The sequence below is a fragment of the Pelophylax lessonae genome (assembly GCF_965119305.1).
Source record: "Pelophylax lessonae genome assembly, chromosome: 13".
In the NCBI taxonomy this organism is placed as follows: Eukaryota; Metazoa; Chordata; class Amphibia; order Anura; family Ranidae; genus Pelophylax; species Pelophylax lessonae.
Window position 1 is genome coordinate 204,021,300 of NC_138780.1, and position 20,777 is coordinate 204,042,076.

At 42.4% G+C, this 20,777-nt stretch overlaps 2 protein-coding genes across 2 annotated transcripts in view; one reads left to right on the plus strand and one right to left on the minus strand.

Annotated features, from left to right (window-relative positions):
* The window catches only part of LOC309569498 (NACHT, LRR and PYD domains-containing protein 12-like), a 1,417,729-nt gene that overhangs the window by 1,167,135 nt on the left and 229,817 nt on the right, over nt 1-20,777 (minus strand). The gene's annotated exons all lie outside the window — the stretch shown is intronic.
* On the plus strand, nt 1,097-20,144 carry LOC309569528 (serine protease inhibitor A6-like; the record flags this gene model as incomplete). The annotated part of the gene is made up of 4 exons (XM_082275393.1): nt 1,097-1,747; nt 10,114-10,384; nt 16,125-16,272; nt 19,947-20,144. The coding sequence occupies exons 1-4, from the start codon at nt 1,120-1,122 to the stop codon at nt 20,142-20,144; spliced, it is 1,245 nt and encodes a 414-aa protein (XP_082131519.1). The 5' UTR covers nt 1,097-1,119.

The following is a 20,777-nucleotide window of genomic DNA, read 5'->3' on the forward strand; positions in this document are numbered from 1 at the left end:
CAGCCCACATTCATATTCCAATAAATTGGGAACCCTGAGATTGGTTCAGCGTTCTTCCTTGAAGCCAGTTCTGAACTGGGGAGTTCCTGCACGATTTCCGGTATGCTTCTGCCAACGGAATAAGCTTCGGTAAAGTTTATTTCTGTTTTATTCCTTTTTATTTCCATAGAAAATTGCCAATTGTGTGTCTTTTTATCTTTTGTGTATTTTTTGTAACTGCTTTTGCTTTGTATATATTTTTTATGCACTGCCCACTTTCGGGATATTAAATTATAAAATTAATAAGTGACTTCTGTGTACTAAGCTAAGACTCAAACCTCTAGAGAGATTTTTTGCATTCCAGTGCCTAAATTGCTTGATCTACGCTACATGTCAATCTGTATGCAATTGCACTGTGTATTGGCAGATTGCATATAGATTGTAAACCAGATGGAGATCTGCGTGTGTGTGGTGTCCCAGCAGACCAGTTTGCGGACAAACTGTTGGGTGGTGGCTGGCTATCGTTTGTGGTGTGTGGGTGTGGGGACAGTGGGAAGAGTGATTAACACAGGGGTTCTAACTTGTAGGATAGCTGGAGGAATCCTAGTAGTGTGTCGTAATTGCTAGACTGCTCCTCAACCCTTAGAGTGCACCAGATTGTATGTATGATATGTATCTGCCTGTGTGTGGTCAGCCAGCTGGATTGGAGTGGAGTCTCCCTCTAGTGGTGACTAAAGGCAGTGCAAGCTGTGAAAGTGTCGCAGCCAATCTTATTACTTAGTAGGAATTTTCTTTATTCCTTTACTCCTTTATACTCTCCCAGTCACGATTTACCACGTCTCGGTTAGCTAGTCGCCGTGGGCGTGGTCGAATCGTGACACTTCCCCATCTCACTGAAAATGGAGGGTGTCACCACTAATACTTTTGGCACTTGGCACTGTCAATCTGTACATCTTTGAAATATTAAAAGATTTTTTTACTCATTTTTCTCAGACATACTGTATGTACATTTTAATGCCTACACGTTGATGTTTGTCTCAGTCTCATGCCATGTTACTTTAGTTTTTATCAGGGATTGAAAATTAAGACTCAACAAACACATTGTCATTACCTGCAGGTGAGCGTCTATACTGAGAAGGCATGAAGTTCCTCCTAATTTTACTTTTGCTCATCCCGGGCATAACTGCTTCATATTGCTACAAATCTGAAGAGTCCCATGAATGTGGAAAGAAAGCCCAAGTCCTAAAAGAGGCAGTAAAAGGAAATACTAAATTTGCCTTCAATTTCTTCAAGCAACTGACCTCCACGTCTTCTGAGGGCAAGGATTCCCCACCCAAAAATGTTGTTTTCTCACCTTTCAGTATTTCTTCTGCTTTTTCCATGCTGTTGTTGGGCGCCCAATCAAAGGCCCACCAGGAAATCTTGGAAGGTTTGAGCCTGAACAACACAAAGAGCACGGAAAGTGAGGTCCATCAGGCGTATTCCACTCTTCTCCAACTGCTGAATGAACCAAAAAGCAGCCTTCAAGTGAACATCGGCAATGCCCTTTTTGTACAGCAGACACTGACCTTGCTGAAGAACTTTGAAGATGATTTGAAAAATCTTTACCGTGCTGAAATTAGGAAGACCAATTTCAATGACCCGCAAGAGGCTAAAGAAGAAGTAAATGAATATGTGAAGAAAAAAACTGAAGGCAAAATTAAGAAACTTGTCGAAGATTTTCCTCCAGATACTAAGTTAGCCCTGGTCAACTTTGTTCTTTTTAAGGGTAAGGCATTGGAATCTGGAGTAAATAATTGCATTTAGGTTGCTACCAAGGTTGCCAGCTTTTCCTTTCCCTTATTTAACCACTTCCCGACCACCCACTGCGTTTTTACTGCGACAGGGTGGCTCCTCTGCGCAAACCGACGTAGATCTACATCGGTCGCGCGCGGGAAGCTAGGGCCCCCTCACTTGGCAGCAGGAAGACCGATGCCCGGGTCAGGTGGCTCCGATTGCCGCCTGACACCCACAAACATTCCCGATGAGAGAGAAGGACGGTCGGCTGTAAACACAGCCGACCGTCCTTCTCCCTGGGATGATCATAGAGCCCATGTGATCCTGCTATATAGGATCACAGGTCTCTATGGTCATTCCACAAGCCACGCCCCCCCACAGTTAGAATCACTCTCCTAGGCTCACATTTAACCCCTTGATCACCCACAGGGATAACCCCTTCCCTGCCAGTGTCATTATTACTGTAACAGTGCATATTTTTAGCATTTTTTTTTGAGAATGTCATATAGCAGAATGTGAAAAATATTCAGAATCAGAATCTTTTTTTGTGCATAGCGCAAAAAAAAAAAAAAAAAAGAAAAACGCACAGGTGATCAAATACCACCAAAAGAAAGCTCTATTTATGGGGAAAAAAAGGACATCAATTTTATTTGGGTACAGCGTCGCACAACCGCGCAATTTTCCTTTAAAATAACGCAGTGCCGAATTGCAAAATAGGGCCTGGTCATTAAGGGGGGAAATCCTTCCGGTCCAGAAGGGGTTAAGGGAGATAAGGAGGGAGGAGATGTTCTGTAGTCCATGAATGTTGAACTGGACAAGGCAGAAAACACTGCTTGGGATAGAGTAGATTAATGGTGCTACAACCTTGAGATAAAAATGGTTGACAATTCTGTATTCAAATTTGTGTCAATGCTATGTTAATTGCATCCCTGTCAGGATATATGGACGATAGGTAGGCAGCTTCCCTGCACCAAACGATTTCCTCAATCACCTCAGGTGTCAGGATCCATGTCTGAACCTGTGACCTCTGCTGTGTCTGGTAATGTCTCTTCTTGCTGAGCCACTGGGTAATTCCCTACCTGATCTCTTAACACAACCTTGCCTTGTATATTGTTTGTCTTGAATCTTGAACCCCCTTGCTCCTCCCATGAACTTCCTATTTAAACCATGCCCTTGCACTTCCTGTTTGCCAGATTATTGAGCTCTCTCTCTCAGCTAATATCCTGCACTTGTCTCTCCTTCTGCCATCCGTATCTTCGCTACAACTTATTGCAGACCTTTGGCATGTTCCTCGACTATGCTCCTGCTTGATCCCAAGTTGCACCCAGTTGTTACCAACCTTTGGCTTGTTTACTGAATCACTTTAATGACCAGGCCATTTTTTGCGATACAACACTGCGTTACTTTAACTGACAATTGCGCGGTAGTGCGACGCTGTACCCAAATAAAATTAATGTCCTTTTTTTCCCACAAATAAAACTTTCTTCTGGTGGTATTTGACCACCTCTGCGGTTTTTATTTTTTGCGCTATAAACAAAAAAAGAGCGACAATTCTGAAAATTTATATTTTTTTTTTTTAACTTTCTGCTATAAAACACAGCCAATAAAAATAATTAAAAAATCAAATTTTTTCATCATTTTAGGCCAATTTGTATTTTGCTACATATTTTTGGTAAAAAAAAAATCCCAATAAGTGTATATTGATTGGTATGCACAAATGTTATCGCATCTACAAACTAGGGGATAGATTTATGACATTTTTTTTTTTTTTTTTACTAGTAATGGCGGCAATCAGTGAGTTTTAGCGGCACTGCAACATTGTGGCGGACAGATTGGACCCCTAACTGACACTTTTGAGGGGACCAGTGACATTATTACAGTAATCAGCGCTAAAAATTGCACTGTTACTGTACTAATGACACTGGCAGGGAAGGAGTTAACACCAGGGGCGATCAAAGGGTTAAGTGTGCTCCTAGGGAGTGCTTTCTAACTGTGTGGGGGAGTGACTCGCTGGATGAACATAGAGATCTGTGTTCCTAAATAGCAGGAACACAGGATCCCTGTGTATATATTTGACAAAATGGTGGTCTGCCTTGTTTACATAGGCAGACCGCCGTTCTGTCTCTATGGGGAGTGATCGCCAGTGGCCGGTGGACATCGCATCCGCTGGACCCGCCTATTGGCTGCCCCTCTGGCCAATCAGTGCGCGCACGGCCCCAGCGGCACGCACTTGCACTCACTGTCTATTACACAAAGTGACGTACAGGTACGCCGTTTCGCGTAATAGAGCCGACCTGTGTAACGTTCATGCGTTTTTATTTGTGGATGGATTTTCAGCTGCAGAATTATTACACTCAGTAGCCTTGTAGAGAATCTGTTGAACACATATCCAACTCTCAGGACTTCATCACCGTGTACAGCCTGCTATACTATATATATATTAGTAGATGTTTAAATGGAGGGATAGAGTATATGAGGATATATAGATGAGAGACAGGCTATTGTATGGTGAGCACTAGAAGTAGTATAGGAGAGTTGCAGGTGATGGTAAGCAGATAGGTTCTGATGTCAAGTATAGTGCAGATGGTAAGAGGACACAGATGGAGTATACTTTAGACAGAGTAACCTAGTGCAAGGATAGTTCAAGGTAGTCCCAAGAGCTAACAGTCTTATGCAGATGATAGTAAATAGATAGATACAGATAGTCTTGGTAATTGCAGTAGATGACAGTAGGAGATTGGTTAGTAAGAATCCCCTGCGGGGTACTTATCACTTAGATAGGTTAGGAATAACAGTGTCCATGGAGAGGGGTGATCCCGTAGCGGGATACGGATCACCAGCGAGGTTTCCGGCTTTAGTTCAGCAAGGAAGGTATGTCAGCAGCTCCGACTTCTCAGGCGTAGGTGCGATGAACATGTGGGTTTGAACGAGCGATGAGTGAGAGCAAACCGGCGATTGAAATAGCCGCTCATAGCGGCGCTCGGCAGTGATGTCATCCGTTCTTAAAGGTGTAGGCGTCCTTTGTTATACAAGATGGGACGCAAAGAGAGGAGAAATATAGGAACAAGGGTACCATAGGTACCGGAACATTACAGTACCCCCCCCCCCCTTAAGGCTGGCTCCGGAAGGCCTCTAGAACTGTTTTTTCCGGATATTTCGAGTGGAAATTGCGAATCAGTCTAGGGGCATGGATATCGGAGGTATCAGCCAGGTGTCATCTTGGGGCCCATAGTTCTTCCATCGTACAAGATACTGGAGTCTTCTTCTATTGAAACGAGAATCCAAAATTTCTTTTATCTCAAATTCTTCTCCACCCTCCACTTGTACAGGAGGTGGAGGTGAGATAGTAGGCCTTATCCCTTGGTTAGGAACATGGGGCTTTAGTAGAGACACATGGAAGACAGGATGTATCTTGAGGTCTACTGGCAATGTGAGTTGTACTGCAGCTTTTCCAATAAGCTTCTCTATTGGAAAAGGTCCCAGAAATAGAGGTCCAAGTTTTTTACTAGGGATCTTTAGTCTCAGATTTTTTGTAGAAAGCCAAACAAGATCCCCAATGGCATATTGGGGAGAGGGTTTCCTACGGAGGTCGTAGTACTTTTTTTGTTGGCTATGAGCATGAGATATGGTATTGTTGAGTAATCCCAGAGAATCCTTTATCTGGGCAAGATAATCAGATGCTACTGGATTACTTGATGGTAAGATACGTGGAGGAAGGAGTGTGGGATGAAACCCATAATTCAGGTAAAACGGACTTTGCTTAGTAGTGCTATGAGTAGCATTGTTATAGGCGAATTCCGCCAGTGGGAGGAGATCTGCCCAATCGTCCTGTAGATACGAAGTATAGCAACGCAGGTACTGTTCAATGCACTGGTTAACTCTCTCTGTCTGTCCGTTGGTCTGAGGGTGGTAGGCAGAAGTGAGGTTACGCTCTATTCGCAGTATCTGACATAGAGCTAGCCAAAACTTTGAGATGAATTGTGAACCACGGTCAGACAGCAGTGTTTTTGGAATACCATGTAACTTAAAGACATGTTTCACAAGTAATTCCGCTGTTTGTTTGGATGAAGGTAGTTTTCGGATAAGGGTGAAATGTGCCATCTTGGTCAGATGGTCCACTGATACCAAGATGGTGTTGAATCCTTTGGAAGGTGGTAGTTCCACTATGAAATCTAAGGATACCACTTCCCACGGAACCTGGGGTATCGGTAAACTACAAAGTAACCCTGATGGTTTCGTGTTGTCAGTTTTAGACCTTGCACAGATATCACAAGATGAAACAAACTTTTTTACGGTTGTCTTCATGTCTGGCCACCAAAATTGCCTAGTGAGTAGATTGAGAGTTTTAGTCATACCCATATGTCCTGCCATAGGTACATCATGCGACAATTCTAAGATCTTGGTTCGCATAGTAGGGGGTATGTATAATTTATCGTTGTAGTAGAGGAAGCCTTCTGCGTCAGTAGTTAGTTGTGGTGGAGGTGAATCCAATCCTATGCTGTGCAAAATCTCCTCCTTCAGTGAGCGAACGACTCCGATAATACATTCAAGTGGTATTATAGGAACTGAGGGAACCTCAGTGCAATCTTTCTCGGCTAGTCGTGAGAGTGCATCCGCTTTTTTATTTTTGTCTGCGGGCGTGTAAGTTACTAAAAAATTAAATCTCAGAAAGAATAACGACCACCGTACCTGCCGGTGGGAAAGAGTTCTATTAGTCTGAAGGTATTGGAGGTTTTTGTGATCAGTATATATCAGAATTGGCAATTGAGTGCCCTCAAGTAGGTGTCTCCAATTCTCTAATGCCAGTTTTATGGCTAATAACTCCTTCTCACCTACTGGGTAGTTCACCTCGGGGCTGCTTAATGACTTTGAGAAGAAAGCAACTGGGTGAAGAGGTGAGGTGTTTGTTGGTCGTTGTGAGAGAACTGCTCCTACTGCCATATTAGACGCATCTACCTCCAAGATGTATTGAAGGGATGGGTCTGGATGGCATAGTATGGGGGCAGTAGTAAAGCTTGATTTCAGCAGACAGAATGCTCCATTTGCTTCTTTTGACCAATTAAATGGTTTCTTCGTGCTTGTAAGTTGTGTGAGAGGTTTCACAATCGCAGAGAAGTTTTTAATGAATTTCCTATAGTAATTAGAGAATCCTAGGAATCTTTGTAATGCTTTGCGAGTGGTTGGCACAGGCCAATCCAGAATGCAGGATATTTTGCTCATGTCCATTTTGATTCCACTTTTAGATATAATATATCCTAGGAATAGTACTTCCTCTTTATGAAACAAACATTTCTTTGCTTTAACATATAAGTTATGTGCAAGTAGTCTTGACAACACAAGTCTCACATGTTTTATGTGCTCAGGTAAGGAATGAGAATAGATAAGTATATCGTCCAAATATACTACAACACAAACATCAAGCAAGTCTCGGAATATCTCATTTATAAAACGTTGGAAGGCTGCGGGGGCATTACATAGCCCAAATGGCATTACAAGGTACTCAAACAGTCCGTATCTGGTTCTGAATGCCGTCTTCCATTCATCCCCTTTACGGATTCGAATTAAATTGTATGCCCCTTTTAGGTCCAATTTTGAAAAGAAAGAAGCCCCACGCACCTGTTCGATAAGTTCAGGAATAAGAGGTAAAGGATAACGATCCTTTATTGTGATGGCATTTAATTGTCTGAAATCAATGATAGGCCTAAGACTAGAGTCCTTATTGCGGACAAAAAAAAGCCCAGCAGCAGTGGAGGAAGTAGAAGGTTGGATGAATCCTTTTGCCAAGTTTTCATCCAGATACTCCTTAAGGTGAGAGAGTTCATCCTGTGAGAGAGGATATACATGTCCGTAAGGCAACTTGCTATTAGGGAGCAGATCGATACAACAATCATAGTCCCTATGAGGAGGTAGCATTTGAGCGTTTTTCTCGAGGAAAACCTCCGATAAATCTTGATAACACTTAGGAATAATGTCATCCGGCAGTACAGACAGGATCCCATCATGTGTGGGGAGGTTACACGTCGTCTCACAATAGTGAGAAGAGAAGGCTAACGTTCTTGTTTTCCAATCGATGATTGGTTGATGTATGTGTAACCAGGGAAGTCCCAAAATGATTGGAAAATGTGGCGAAGTTAATACATCAAAGGTGGTGGTCTCCACATGAGACTCGTCAGCAGTTACAAGAAGTGCCTGTGTCTGACTGGTGATAAGACCAGAGGATAAAGGGGTACCGTTAATAAAACTAACGGAGACAGGTTTGGGTTTTGAAACAATAGGTATTTTATTAAGGGAGACAAAACAAATGTCAATGTAGTTTCCACAAGATCCTGTGTCAATCATAGCCTTGGTGGTGATCCTAGTTTGGTCCCACTGCAATGTTAATTGAACAAAAAGATAAGGTTTAGAAAAGGAAGTTGTGAGTCCCCCTAGCAAGACATTTGAACACTCACCCTCTTTTATGCGGACAAGAGGACAGTCGTTTACCAAATGATTCGGGGATGCGCAGTACATGCAAAGATGTTCGGTTTTCCTCCTGGCACGTTCAGAAAGGGTCAGAGGTGGGCGTATCATTCCTACTTCCATAGGAGTAGGGTCAGCAGGCAACATCCGAGAAGGACTGGAAAATGGTGAGCCCATCTTCTCAGCCTTTCTTTCTCGTAGTCGTCTGTCAATATTGATACTGGTCTGTATCAGTCCCTCTAGAGTGCCAGGTAAATCCGCTCGGGCGAGCTCGTCTTTAACGGCCTCAGATAGGCCGAGTCTAAACTGCGTTCGTAAAGATGTGTCGTTCCACCCTGAATCAGGGGACCATCTTTTAAAATTCGCCACGAAATCTACAACAGGTCTCCTTCCTTGTTTTAGGGCCCGTAATTGGGTGTCAGCGGTACTCTGCTTGTTGGGGTCTTCATATAAACTAGCAAGTTGTGCTAGAAATAAAGGGTAAGAATTAAGGAGTGGATCATCCTTTTCAAAGAGAGCATCTGCCCAGGCCCGGGGTTCACCCGTTAAATAGGAGATGATGGTACAAACCTTAATTTGGTCAGTGGTGTAGGTTAGAGGTTATAACAAAAAAAACAATTGACATGCATTTTTAAATTCACGGAATTTGCTCCGATCACCAGAAAACACTATAGGAGGGTTTATCTTAGGCTCACGAGGCTGAGCAGCAGGAGGCTGTGTGAGACGGCCAAGCTGCTGTCTCAAGGTTTGATTTTCATTTTGTACCTCTGTAAGCGCATGGATCAATGCTTCTACTTGTTGTTTTAATTGTAGTACATGAGTGGATAATTCTGCTGAATCCATATTTTTTTTAAAGGCTCGTTCAATCTGTAACGTTCATGCGTTTTTGTTTGTGGATGGATTTTCAGCTGCAGAATTATTACACTCAGTAGCCTTGTAGAGAATCTGTTTAACACATATCCAACTCTCAGGACTTCATCACCGTGTACAGCCTGCTATACTATATATATATTAGTAGATGTTTAAATGGAGGGATAGAGTATATGAGGATATATAGGTGAGAGACAGGCTAGTGTATGGTGAGCACTAGAAGTAGTATAGGAGAGTTGCAGGTGATGGTAAGCAGATAGGTTCTGATGTCAAGTATAGTGCAGATGGTAAGAGGACACAGATGGAGTATACTTTAGACAGAGTAACCTAGTGCAAGGATAGTTCAAGGTAGTCCCAAGAGCTAACAGTCTTATGCAGATGATAGTAGATAGATAGATACAGATAGTCTTGGTAATTGCAGTAGATGACAGTAGGAGATTGGTTAGTAAGAATCCCCTGCGGGGTACTTATCACTTAGATAGGTTAGGAATAACAGTGTCCATGGAGAGGGGTGATCCCGTAGCGGGATACGGATCACCAGCGAGGTTTCCGGCTTTAGTTCAGCAAGGAAGGTATGTCAGCAGCTCCGACTTCTCAGGCGTAGGTGCGATGAACATGTGGGTTTGAACGAGCGATGAGTGAGAGCAAACCGGCGATTGAAATAGCCGCTCATAGCGGCGCTCGGCAATGATGTCATCCGTTCTTAAAGGTGTAGGCGTCCTTTGTTATACAAGATGGGACGCAAAGAGAGGAGAAATATAGGAACAAGGGTACCATAGGTACCGGAACATTACAACCTGCCGCTGTAAAAGTGCTGCAGCTGGTCGGCAAGAGGTTAAAGAGACAACACATGGGAAATGTGCGTGTATTGTTGGGATATATTGCATTTGTTTTTTTTCGAGACATTCGGTTTCATGCCATTGAGCATGTTTTATATGTGGCATCAAATCTAATAATTGTGTGAGATTTTTTATCCATTAACCAGAGATCTTATTGGGTTTAAAACTCATACATGTTTTATATTATTAGGAGAATGGCAGAATACTTTTCATCCAGTTCTTACAACAACCAAGAAGTTCAATGTGGATAAGAACACAATGGTGGATGTTCCAATGATGTGTGGCACAGGACAGTACAACAATTACCGTGACACAGAGCTTCCTTGTACAGTGGTGGAGCTTCCATACAAAGATAAAGCATCCATGATTATCGCCATGGCTGAGCCGGGCAAGATCCATGAAGTAGAGCAAGGATTGTCTGCTGAGACCATACAACGATGGAGGACATCATGGAGTAAATCGTAAGAGAAGAAAACCCTAAACCTAGTTTACCTATATATTCAAATGTAAAATCATTACCATATTATTGCATTACATGTATCTACTTTGTATATCCTGACAGGCCATTTGCCAGCTGAAAGTGGAAAGGGAAATTGCTGTGGGTATGTCTTCCCCAAAAAAAGGATGGGATCACGTATATACTAATTTTAGCTTACAGGAGAAAGAAAGCCCAAGAGAGGGGCCAGCAGTGCTGTGATGCTGACTAGTAGCCAAATGGTAGGCAGTAGGCAGGACAAGGGCAGGCAGGAGGTGGGAAAAGGGCAGACAGGAAGAAGGTCAAAGGGAGGCAGGAGGTGGAATAAGGACAGGCAGGAGAGATGCATGTAGAAGGTTGAACAATGGCAGGCAGGAGGCATGACATAGGCTGGCATAAGGTTTGGACAAGGGCAGGTAGGAGGCAGGTCAAAGGCAGGCAGCAGGTATGACATAGAAGGCTGGACAAGGTCAGAGAGGAAGGAGAACAAAACCAGGAAGGATTTGGAAAAAAGCATGCAGCAGAAAGAAGAAAGGCAGGCAGAAGGTTGAACAAGGACAAGCAGGAGGAAGGACAAAGGTAGGCAGAAGGTTGTAAAGGGCAGGCATGAGGTAGGACAAAGATAGGCAGGAGGTGGGCGAAGGGCATGCAGGAAGCAGGACACAGACAGGCAGAAGGTTGAAAAAGGGCAGGCAGGAAGCAGAATAAAGGCAGGCAAGAGGTTGAACAAGGGCAGGCAGGAGGCATGACATAGGAAGAGATGTCGCGAACATAAAATTTTATGTTGGCGAATGGCGAACGCGAACTTCCGCAAATGTTTGCGAACAGGCGAACCGGGCAAACTGCCATAGACTTCAATAGGCAGGCAAATTTTAAAACCCACAGGGACTCTTTCTGGCCACAATAGTGATGGAAAAGTTGTTTCAAGGGGATTAACGCCTGGACTGTGGCATGCCAGAGGGGGATCCATGGCAAAACTCCCATGAAAAATTACGTAGTTGACGCAGAGTCGGGTTTTAATCCATAAAGGTCATAAATCACCTAACATTCCTAAATTGTTTGGAATAACGTGCTTTAAATCATCCAGTGTGTGAATACGATCAGGTATGATGTTGTATCGATCAGGTAGTGTAAGGGTTACGCCCGCTTCACAGTGACAGACCAAACTCTGACAGACCAAACTCCCCGTTTAACGCACCACAAACAACCGCAAACAGTCCATTTGCAGTGGGCACAGTACAGTCTGTGGGCCTGACACTCACTGGCAGGCAACTGCAATTATATTACAGAGGAAAAAATAAATTACTTTTTTATCTGCAAGGTGCTGTGCCACCCTATATGAGTGGTGGGCAGTGGGCACAGTACGGGCTGTGGACCTGACACACACTGGCAGGCAACTTCAATTATATTACAGAGGTAAAATTAAATTAATTTTTTATCTGCAAGGTGCTGTGCCACCCTATATGAGTGGTGGGCAGTGGGCACAGTACAGTCTGTGGGCCTGACATTCACTGGCAGGCAACTGCAATTATATTACAGAGGAAAAAATAAATTACTTTTTTATCTGCAAGGTGCTGTGCCACCCTATATGAGTGGTGGGCAGTGGGCACAGTACGGTCTGTGGGCCTGACACTCACTGGCAGGCAACTGCAATTATATTACAGAGGAAAAATGAAATATATAAATATCACTACTTGTACTAAATTAATAGACAATGTTGTAATCGGGCCTCCACTCTCAGGGATAAAATTGTGCATAACGTGATAAACCCACCAAAAAAGATCCTTCTACCCACAGCCATCAACGGCTTTTTCTGCTGCCAAAAATGTCTCCCCTGCAGAAATAATAGGAAACAACAAAAAAAGATAAAAAGCTTCAAATCAAATATCACAGGCAAATATCACAGAATATAAGATCAAGGACACTATCACATGCACTAGCACGCATGTCACTTATGTGATAGAGTGCCCATGCAAATTGCAATATATTGGCAGAATTCGTCAGAATTAGGGAGCACATAAAAAACATCAAAAAAGGATTTCCGAAACACTCCTTGTCAAGACATTTTAAAGAGGTCCATGCACAAAATCCAGCAGAGATGATCCTTTATGGAATCGACAAGATAAAAGGTGACTGGAGAGGAAGCAACAAGAAAAGAATGGTATCAAAGAACGAAACAAAATGGATTTTTTTAATGCGCTCCCTCCGTCCCGAAGGCTTAAACACTGATATTGACTTGAACTGTTTTATTACGTATACATAAACTTCCCACTTCCCTTTTAAGAAATATTTTAATTTTTAATTTTTTAATTTTTAATAATTCTTTATTTTTTTAATTTTTATTTGTTAAAGTTTTAGCCTTCTCATCCAACATCCTTCCTGTATGATCCATTTCGACAAGTTACTTCTCCCCCTGTGACTTTATATTGTCAATTTTTACTGAATGTTTTGATCCTTTTTAAACATACTTTTTAGCCTTCTCATCCAACATCACTTTGAAAATATTTAATTTTTTTAACTTTCTTTTAAAAAGTTTTATTTTTACCTCCACAGTCGGTATGGAACTCACTTACCATCACATTTTTAGCTTACACATTTATTATTATCACTCTGGACTTCCATTTATTAATATATATTTTTGAGAATATATATAATATATATATATTTGTTATATTCACATTTTTTATACGCATTTTATTGCACCTAATCCACAAGATACTCATGTTGCACCTTATCTTTATTCACCATGGGTGATGGTCTACTCATATGTTATCCTCATATCAATCAATTATTTATATGATGATCTTTTTATACAATACCTCCCAAGAAAGAACTCCAGAGAAACGTATTACAGTAAGTTATCCTCAATTTTTCTTCAACTCATAATGATTGGCACCAGTATGGTCCACACACTTATATATATTTTTTATTCATTTTTTCCATTTTTTTATTTTTTGATTACTTATTATTTATATGGCTATATCTTACGCTGAAATTCGAATGAAAAAGTCAGTTCCTGTTTTTTCTGGATGAATTTTATTTTTTATTATAGGAAAAATTAAATTCATTTTTTATCTGCAAGGTGCTGTGCCACCCTATATGAGTGGTGGGCAGTGGGCACAGTACAGTCTGTGGACCTGACACTCACTGGCAGGCAACTGCAATTATATTACAGAGGAAAAATGTAATTATTTTTTTATCTGAAAGGTGCTGTGCCACCCTATATGAGTGGTGGGCACTGGCAGTGGGCCTGACACACACTGGCAGGCAACTGCAATTATATTAAAGGGTAAAAATTAAATGACTTTTTTATCTGCAAGGTACTGTGCCACCCGATATGAGTGGTGTGCACACAGTACAGTCTGTATATGTATAGAAAAAAATAAATAAAAGCAGACTGATATACCAGCCCTAAAAAAGGTTTTTTTTGGGGTGCTGTCAGGACGCTGTCCTTACAGCAGGAGTGGACACAGAACACTGGCCTAGCTAATGATTTCCCTATTAATTCAGCAGCAGCAGCAGCCCTCTCCCTGCTCTAACTCTGCAGCTTCAGAATGAATCTAAGATGGATGCTGTCCTTGCTTTTTTTATAGGAGGTGGGAGGGTCTGGGAGGGAGGGTATGCTGATTGGCTGGAATGTGTCTGCTGACTGTGAGGTTCAGGGTCAAAGTTTGCTCAATGATGATGTATAGGGGGCGGACCGAACATCGCATATGTTCACCCGCCGAGGAGAACGCGAATAAGCGATGTTCGCCGGCGAATAGTTCGGGACATCTCTAGACATAGGCAGACAGAATGTGGGACAAGGACAAGCGGGAGGCAGGACAAAGGCAGGCAGAAAGTTAAACAAGGCCAGGCAGGATATGACACAAGCATGGAGAAGGTAGAACAAAGGGGAGGTAGGAAGCAGGACAAATGCCGGCAGGTAGAAAGGCAAGGGCAAGGTCCAAACTGCAGGTTCTGAAGTGTTCTCGATGCTCCAGGGCTCTGCCATGTAACCAAAATGATTAAGATTTATAGTTTATAGCACAGATTCTTTTAGCTAAGCTGCCCACCGGCATGACTTACAGTTTTGATGCCATTAGATCATTATGACACTCAGGTAACTGGCACTGTCGGAAAGAGAGGTCGGAAACGACAACCCTCGTGGTTTTAATATTTTGACAGGTTTCTTCATTAACCACTTAAGCCCCGGAAGATTTTACCCCCTTCCTGACCAGGGTTTTTTTTGCGATTTTTTACTGCGTGATTTTAACGGACAATTGCGCAGTCGTGCGACGCTGTACCTAAATGAATTTCACATCCTTTTTTTCCCACAAACAGAGCTTTCTTTTGGTGGTATTTGATCACCTGTGCGATTTTTTGATCATGCGCTATAAACAAAAAAAGAGCGTCAATTTTTGCAAAAATAACAATATTTTTCACTTATTTTTATATGAAATTCCCCCCCAAAAAATGTAAAAATCAAAATTTTTTAACATTTTCGACCAATTTGTTTTATACTACATATGTTTGGTAAAAAAAAATCGCAAAAAGCGTATTTTGATTTGTTTGCGCAAAAGTTATTGCGTTTACTAACTAAGGGAAAGATTTCTGTCATTTTTGGTGTTTTTATTTAACGAGTAATGGCGGCGATCTGCGATTTTTTTTGCGGTACTGCGACATTGCGGCGGACAGATCGGACCCTTGACTGACATTTTTGACACTTTTGGGGGTACCAGTGACATTACTGCAGTAATCAGTGCTATATATATGCACTGTTACTGCAAAAATGACACTGGCAGGGAAGGGGTTAACTGTATTGGACAGGGAGGGGTTAAGTGTGTCCTAGGGGCGTGCTTCTAACTGTAGTGGGACATTGCTATTGGTGTAAAAACAAAGATCAACGGTTCTACATAGTAGAACCGTCTGATCTTCATTTTTACACAGGGAGAACTGACAGGCGGCTTGTTTACATAAGCCGCTCTGTCTTTCTCCCGCTGTACTGGCGATCGTAGTTGTGACCGGCGGACATCGGGTCTGCCGGTCACACGCGCGGACTCCTCAGTGAACGAGCCGAGGCAGGCGCGTGCCTCGGCGGGTGCGCGCTCGCCCGCTATTGGCTCTAAAAGGAGTGACAGGCGAGCGACGTAGATCTACGTCACTCTGCCTGGCCGGGGCTGACTGCCGCAGTAAATATACTGTGAGCAGTCGGTAACCGGTTAAAGCTGGACATGCATGTTACAATGTAATTATATAATCTCTTTTATATCTACAAAAAATGTTGCAAGCAAAGTTATAAATTGGTAATAGATTGAATGGCTTGTTTGGGTACATCGTTGTTATTAAAGCCCAATTCCTGTACAGTGCCTGGAAGTGGAAAAATGTAATCTGAAACTGGACATGAAATCTATAGAAGATTGTGCAGATTTTGTACAATCAGATTCTAATGCATGTGGGGCTACCTTTAGGGTGAGGGCTTACCTAAATAATCCATTCAGTTTATAACACTCTCACTGCATGTTTATTGATAAATTGTTCTGTCTTCTATATAATGTCAGGTCATGTATGGATCTACATTTTTTTTTCCGGATCAACAAATATAAGGGTGTCTAAGCTACAGTAGGGGTGGATAGAGAAGGTGGTTGAAGTTGTCCTTTTTTATCCCAATCATTGTTGCAGCTATTACTATTTTCCAGTTCTCATAATAAGCTTCATTGTCTTTTTTTTTTTTTTTTACTTCACAGGACCATTGATCTTTATGTACCCAAATTTAATATAATCTCCAAAATAAACCTAAAGGAAGAGTTACCTAAACTTGGCATCAGAACCCCTTTCACCGATGCTGCAGACTTCTCTGGAATAACTCACGATTTTGGGCTTAAAGTGGGATCGGTAAGAGTCCATTCTATTTATATTTCCCGTATTAAATTTATATTTGGCCCATAAATATGGTGTCACCTCTGACCTACTATCCTCTTATAAGACAATGATAGTTCTCTCATAGAAAACTGCTGAAATAATAACATCTCAAGAAATCTAGAAACTTCAGAGATACGGCATTATGGCCACTGGATGGTGCAGAGTATCAGAAGATATAAGTATGATCCTCACCACCACCTAATGGTCATAATGTGGTATTTTCCACAATCGCACATTCGAACTGCAGAGATTATAGCCAGAGAACCTTTGACTTTGCCCCATTCACACAAAACACATTTTTTTCATGTGAATTTATAGTGCCAAGCTGGGGCAAATTTTAAATGTTACCTTTGGATCACCACCATGTGAAGGGAATTTGTTGCAAGGTTTTAAACCTTTTTTACTGTAAAAGTAAAAAGAAGAGAAAGAGGGAAATGAAGGGGAAGAAATGAAGAGGAAGAGGGAAATTAAGAGGAAGAGGGAAATGAAGAGGAAGAAATGAAGAGGAAGAGGGAAATGAAGAGGAAGAAATGAAGAGGAAATGAAGAGGAAGAGGGAAATGAAGAGGAAATAAAGAGGAAGAGGGAAATGAAGAGGACATGAAGAGGAAAAAATGAAGAGGGAAATGAAGAGGAAGAAAGGAAGAGGAAGAGGGAAATGAAGAGGAAATTAAGAGGAAGAGGGAAATGAAGAGGAAGAAAGGAAGAGGGAAATGAAGAGGAAGAAATGAAGAGGAAGAAATGAAGAGGAAATTAAGAGGAAGAGGGAAATGAAGAGGATATAAAGAGGAAGAGCAAAATGAAGAGGAAGAAATGAAGAGGAAGAGGGAAATGAAGAGGAAAAAATGAAGAGGAAGAAATGAAGAGGAAGAGGGAAATGAAGAGGAAGAGGGAAATGAAGAGGAAGAAATGAAGAGGGAAATGAAGAGAAAGAAATGAAGAGGAAGAAATGAAGAGGAAATGAAGGGGAAGAGGGAAATGAAGAGGAAGAAATGAAGAGGAAATGAAGAGGAAGAGGGAAATGAAGAGGAAGAGGGAAATGAAGAGGGGAAATGAAGAGAAAGAAATGAAGAGGAAGAGGGAAATGAAGAGGAAGAAATGAAGAGGAAGAGGGAATGAAGTATTTAAGAGGACTAAGAACAACAACAGAGTTGTTGCTTTATAATGTTATGCCCCCTCAAGAGCTGTGACACCAACAAGAGTAACAGAGCAATAATGGCGAGAGGGGCCTCTCAGCGCCAAGTGTCATCTTACAGCAAATTAAGTAAAGCTAAATAAGGAGATAAGTATATTTTTACACATAAAGGGTAGGTAGCCCTTCATAAGTAGGTAAAGTGAGATGACATATTCTGGTGCTCTTTAACCACTTAAAGACCGGAAGGTTTTACCCCCTTAATGACCAGGCCATTTGTTGCGATTCGGACCTGCATTATTTTAACTGACAGTTGCGCGGTCGTGCAACGCTGTACCCAAATAAAATTGATTTCTTTTTTTTTCCCCACAAATAGAGCTTTCTTTTGGTGGTATGTGATTTTTTTTTGTTGTGTTATAAACAAAAAAAGATCGACAATTCTGAAATATATATATTTTTCTCACTTTCTGCTATATAACATTCCCAATAAAAAAAAGGAAAAAAAATGTAAAAAAAATTAAAAGTTTGTTGTCTAAAATTTAGCTTTGCTTCTAAAGCCTCGTACACACGCAACGATTATCGGCCGACCGATCGGCCGTCTTTTGTCCAGTGTTGTTGTGTTGGTTGGAATGTGCCTAGACTGCACACGAATTTTCTCGGCCAACAAAAACCAACTTCAGAAGTGATGTCATGTGCCGGTTTACTTTCCGTGTGTTTTTTCTTCTCTGAGCATGCCCAGTCTTGCTCATCAGATTTTTGTCTGCCGAAATATGTACTGACTGATGGAAAATCGGCCGTTCTGTTGACTGCCAACAAAAATTTTATAGCCTGCACACCATATTTTGTTCAGCCGAAAAGTCGGTTGTCGAAAGCATCATACTAACAAGCCGCAAATCGGCCGATCGGACGCTGGCCGAAAATTTGCGGCCAACTATCGCTGCGTGTGTACAAGGCATAAGACTTTCATTGGGGTGTGTTAATTTTTGCAACATAGACTTGAATGAATTTGTTAAGAAAAATACTTTTTTTGTGTGTGCAAATTAACAAATCTTGGTTGCCCATAGAGAATGTTGACTCCGAATAGAAAGTAAAGGTTTTCTGACAAATCTGTTGGGGTGTACTCATTTATGCTGAGCACTGTGTATATATATATATATATATATATATATATATCCCACATTAGAGGGCCCCCTATCACATCAGAGGTCCTCCATCACATCGGAGGGCCCCCATCACATCATAAATCCTCCATCACATCAGAAGCCCCCCCCCCCCATCACATCAGAGATCCCCCCACCACATCAGAGTTTCCCTTTCACATCAGAGGGGCCCCACCACATCAGAGGTCCCCCAGCACATCAGTAGGTCCCGTATTACATCAGAGGGCCCCCATTATATCAGAGATCCTCCATCACATCAGAGTTCCCCTTCTAAATGCTACTTAGCAGTGGGAAACCTAAACCTGGGATGTTGCGCACACAAACAACTTGATATTAACTACATATTAGAGTCCCCCCTTGACATCAGAGGTTCCCCTTAACATTGGAGATTCCCCTTCACATTGGAAGTCCCTCTTCACATCCGAGGGCCCCATCAGGTCAGAGGGCCCCCCATTACATCAGAGAGCCCCCCATCAAATCAGAGATCCCCCATCACATCAGAGTTTCCCATTCACATCAGAGGGCCCCCATCACATCAGAGGGCCCCCATCACATCGGAAGGCCCCTATCACATCAGAGGGTCCCCCATCACATCAGAGAATACCCTTTACATCAGAGGCCCCCCCCCCATTACATCAGATGCCCCTCATAACCTTGGAGGTCCTCCTTCACATCAGAGGCCCCCCATTACATCAGAGGTCCTCCTTCACATCATAAAGGCACGCAATTACATCAGAGTTGCTCCTGTACATCAGAGTTCCCTATAAACGAGTACCCCATCACCACAAAGTGCCTCCATCACAGAGCCCCACAACCACACAGTCCCCTTTTCACATCTGAGCCCTACTTTTTGGCTTTAGCAACATGGCAGAGGAGAGGAAGCGGAGGAGGTTCTGAAGTAGGTGGACTTCCATGTTCTGCTGAATACTGGGGGCAGCCCTGCATGCACCCCCAGAGTCATGCATCGCCATGGTGCCATCATCATAGTAATAAATGACATGGTTGCGTCCTGGATCCAGAGCGTCATTGTTGTCATGGTTCTGAGGACCAACTCATCCACACCACTGCAACTCATAGTTCTGATCCAGGGCAAACCGGGTCCCAAGCTCGTGGCACCTTGGTTGAGAAACACTGGTCTTGCCAACAGTAAGTAAAAGTACTGATAACAATTATTAAAAAAAAAAAAAATAAATAAATAAAAAACACAATTCTATATACAATACACTTCATGGTCTTTTTTTGTACTGATTAGAAATTCCCATTACCCCGACACCAATCATCTTATATAACTACAGCTGAGCAGGTTGTGTTTGCTGATTATTTGCTGACGTTATCATGTCTGTTATTATATTTCAGGCCGTGCACCAGGCTGTAATAAATGTGGATGAAGAAGGGACAGTGGCCGCCGCAGCCACCGCCGTGGGTTTGACGTTAATGTCAGCACCCCTACCCCTATCCATATCCATTGATAGGCCATTTGTTTTCTTCCTCATTGAGCAAAAAACTGACATCGTTCTTTTCATGGGGACGGTCATGAATCCTGCGGAGGAATAAACCACAATGTTCCCATCTCTGCCACAATGTAACATATCTGTGGATTAAATAAACCTTGATAAGCGAAAGTTTCTTATGGCAAATATTATACTACCTGGGCGCCTTGGGTGGAATTTACTACATCGCCCACATGCCGTGCGTTGCTATCTTAAACAACATTGCCCGTTGGTACAATCTTATACAGTAGCTCACGCTGTAAACCCAGTGGAATAGAAACCACTAGAATAAATTAGCGGCCGGGTCCCTGGAACCCCTAATCTCTCTTTCACCCTCCCCTCCCTACCCTAACCTTGCCTTGCCCCCCTCCTTTCCTCCCTCCCCCCCCCCTTTTTTTTTCTCTTTTCTTTCCCCTCCAGATCCGTTCATCTATTTTTCCGATAGTGGAGTTAACACTTACCCGATAATCAGGTTGTGGCACACCCGTGTATGCTGTTCGGCGGCGGCCCTCTGGTCTCCGACACAGCGTGATCCCTTTGGGGGTGTCGGAGTCCGGATTAGGTTGGCGCTCTCTTTACTTTTTTTTGCCAGTGCCATACTGCTCATTGCATACTCCTTGTCTCTTCGTATCATTCTATAAGTATAAAACACTGTATTGTTTTCTATAGACATTCTGAACAGCCAGAGATTGTATAA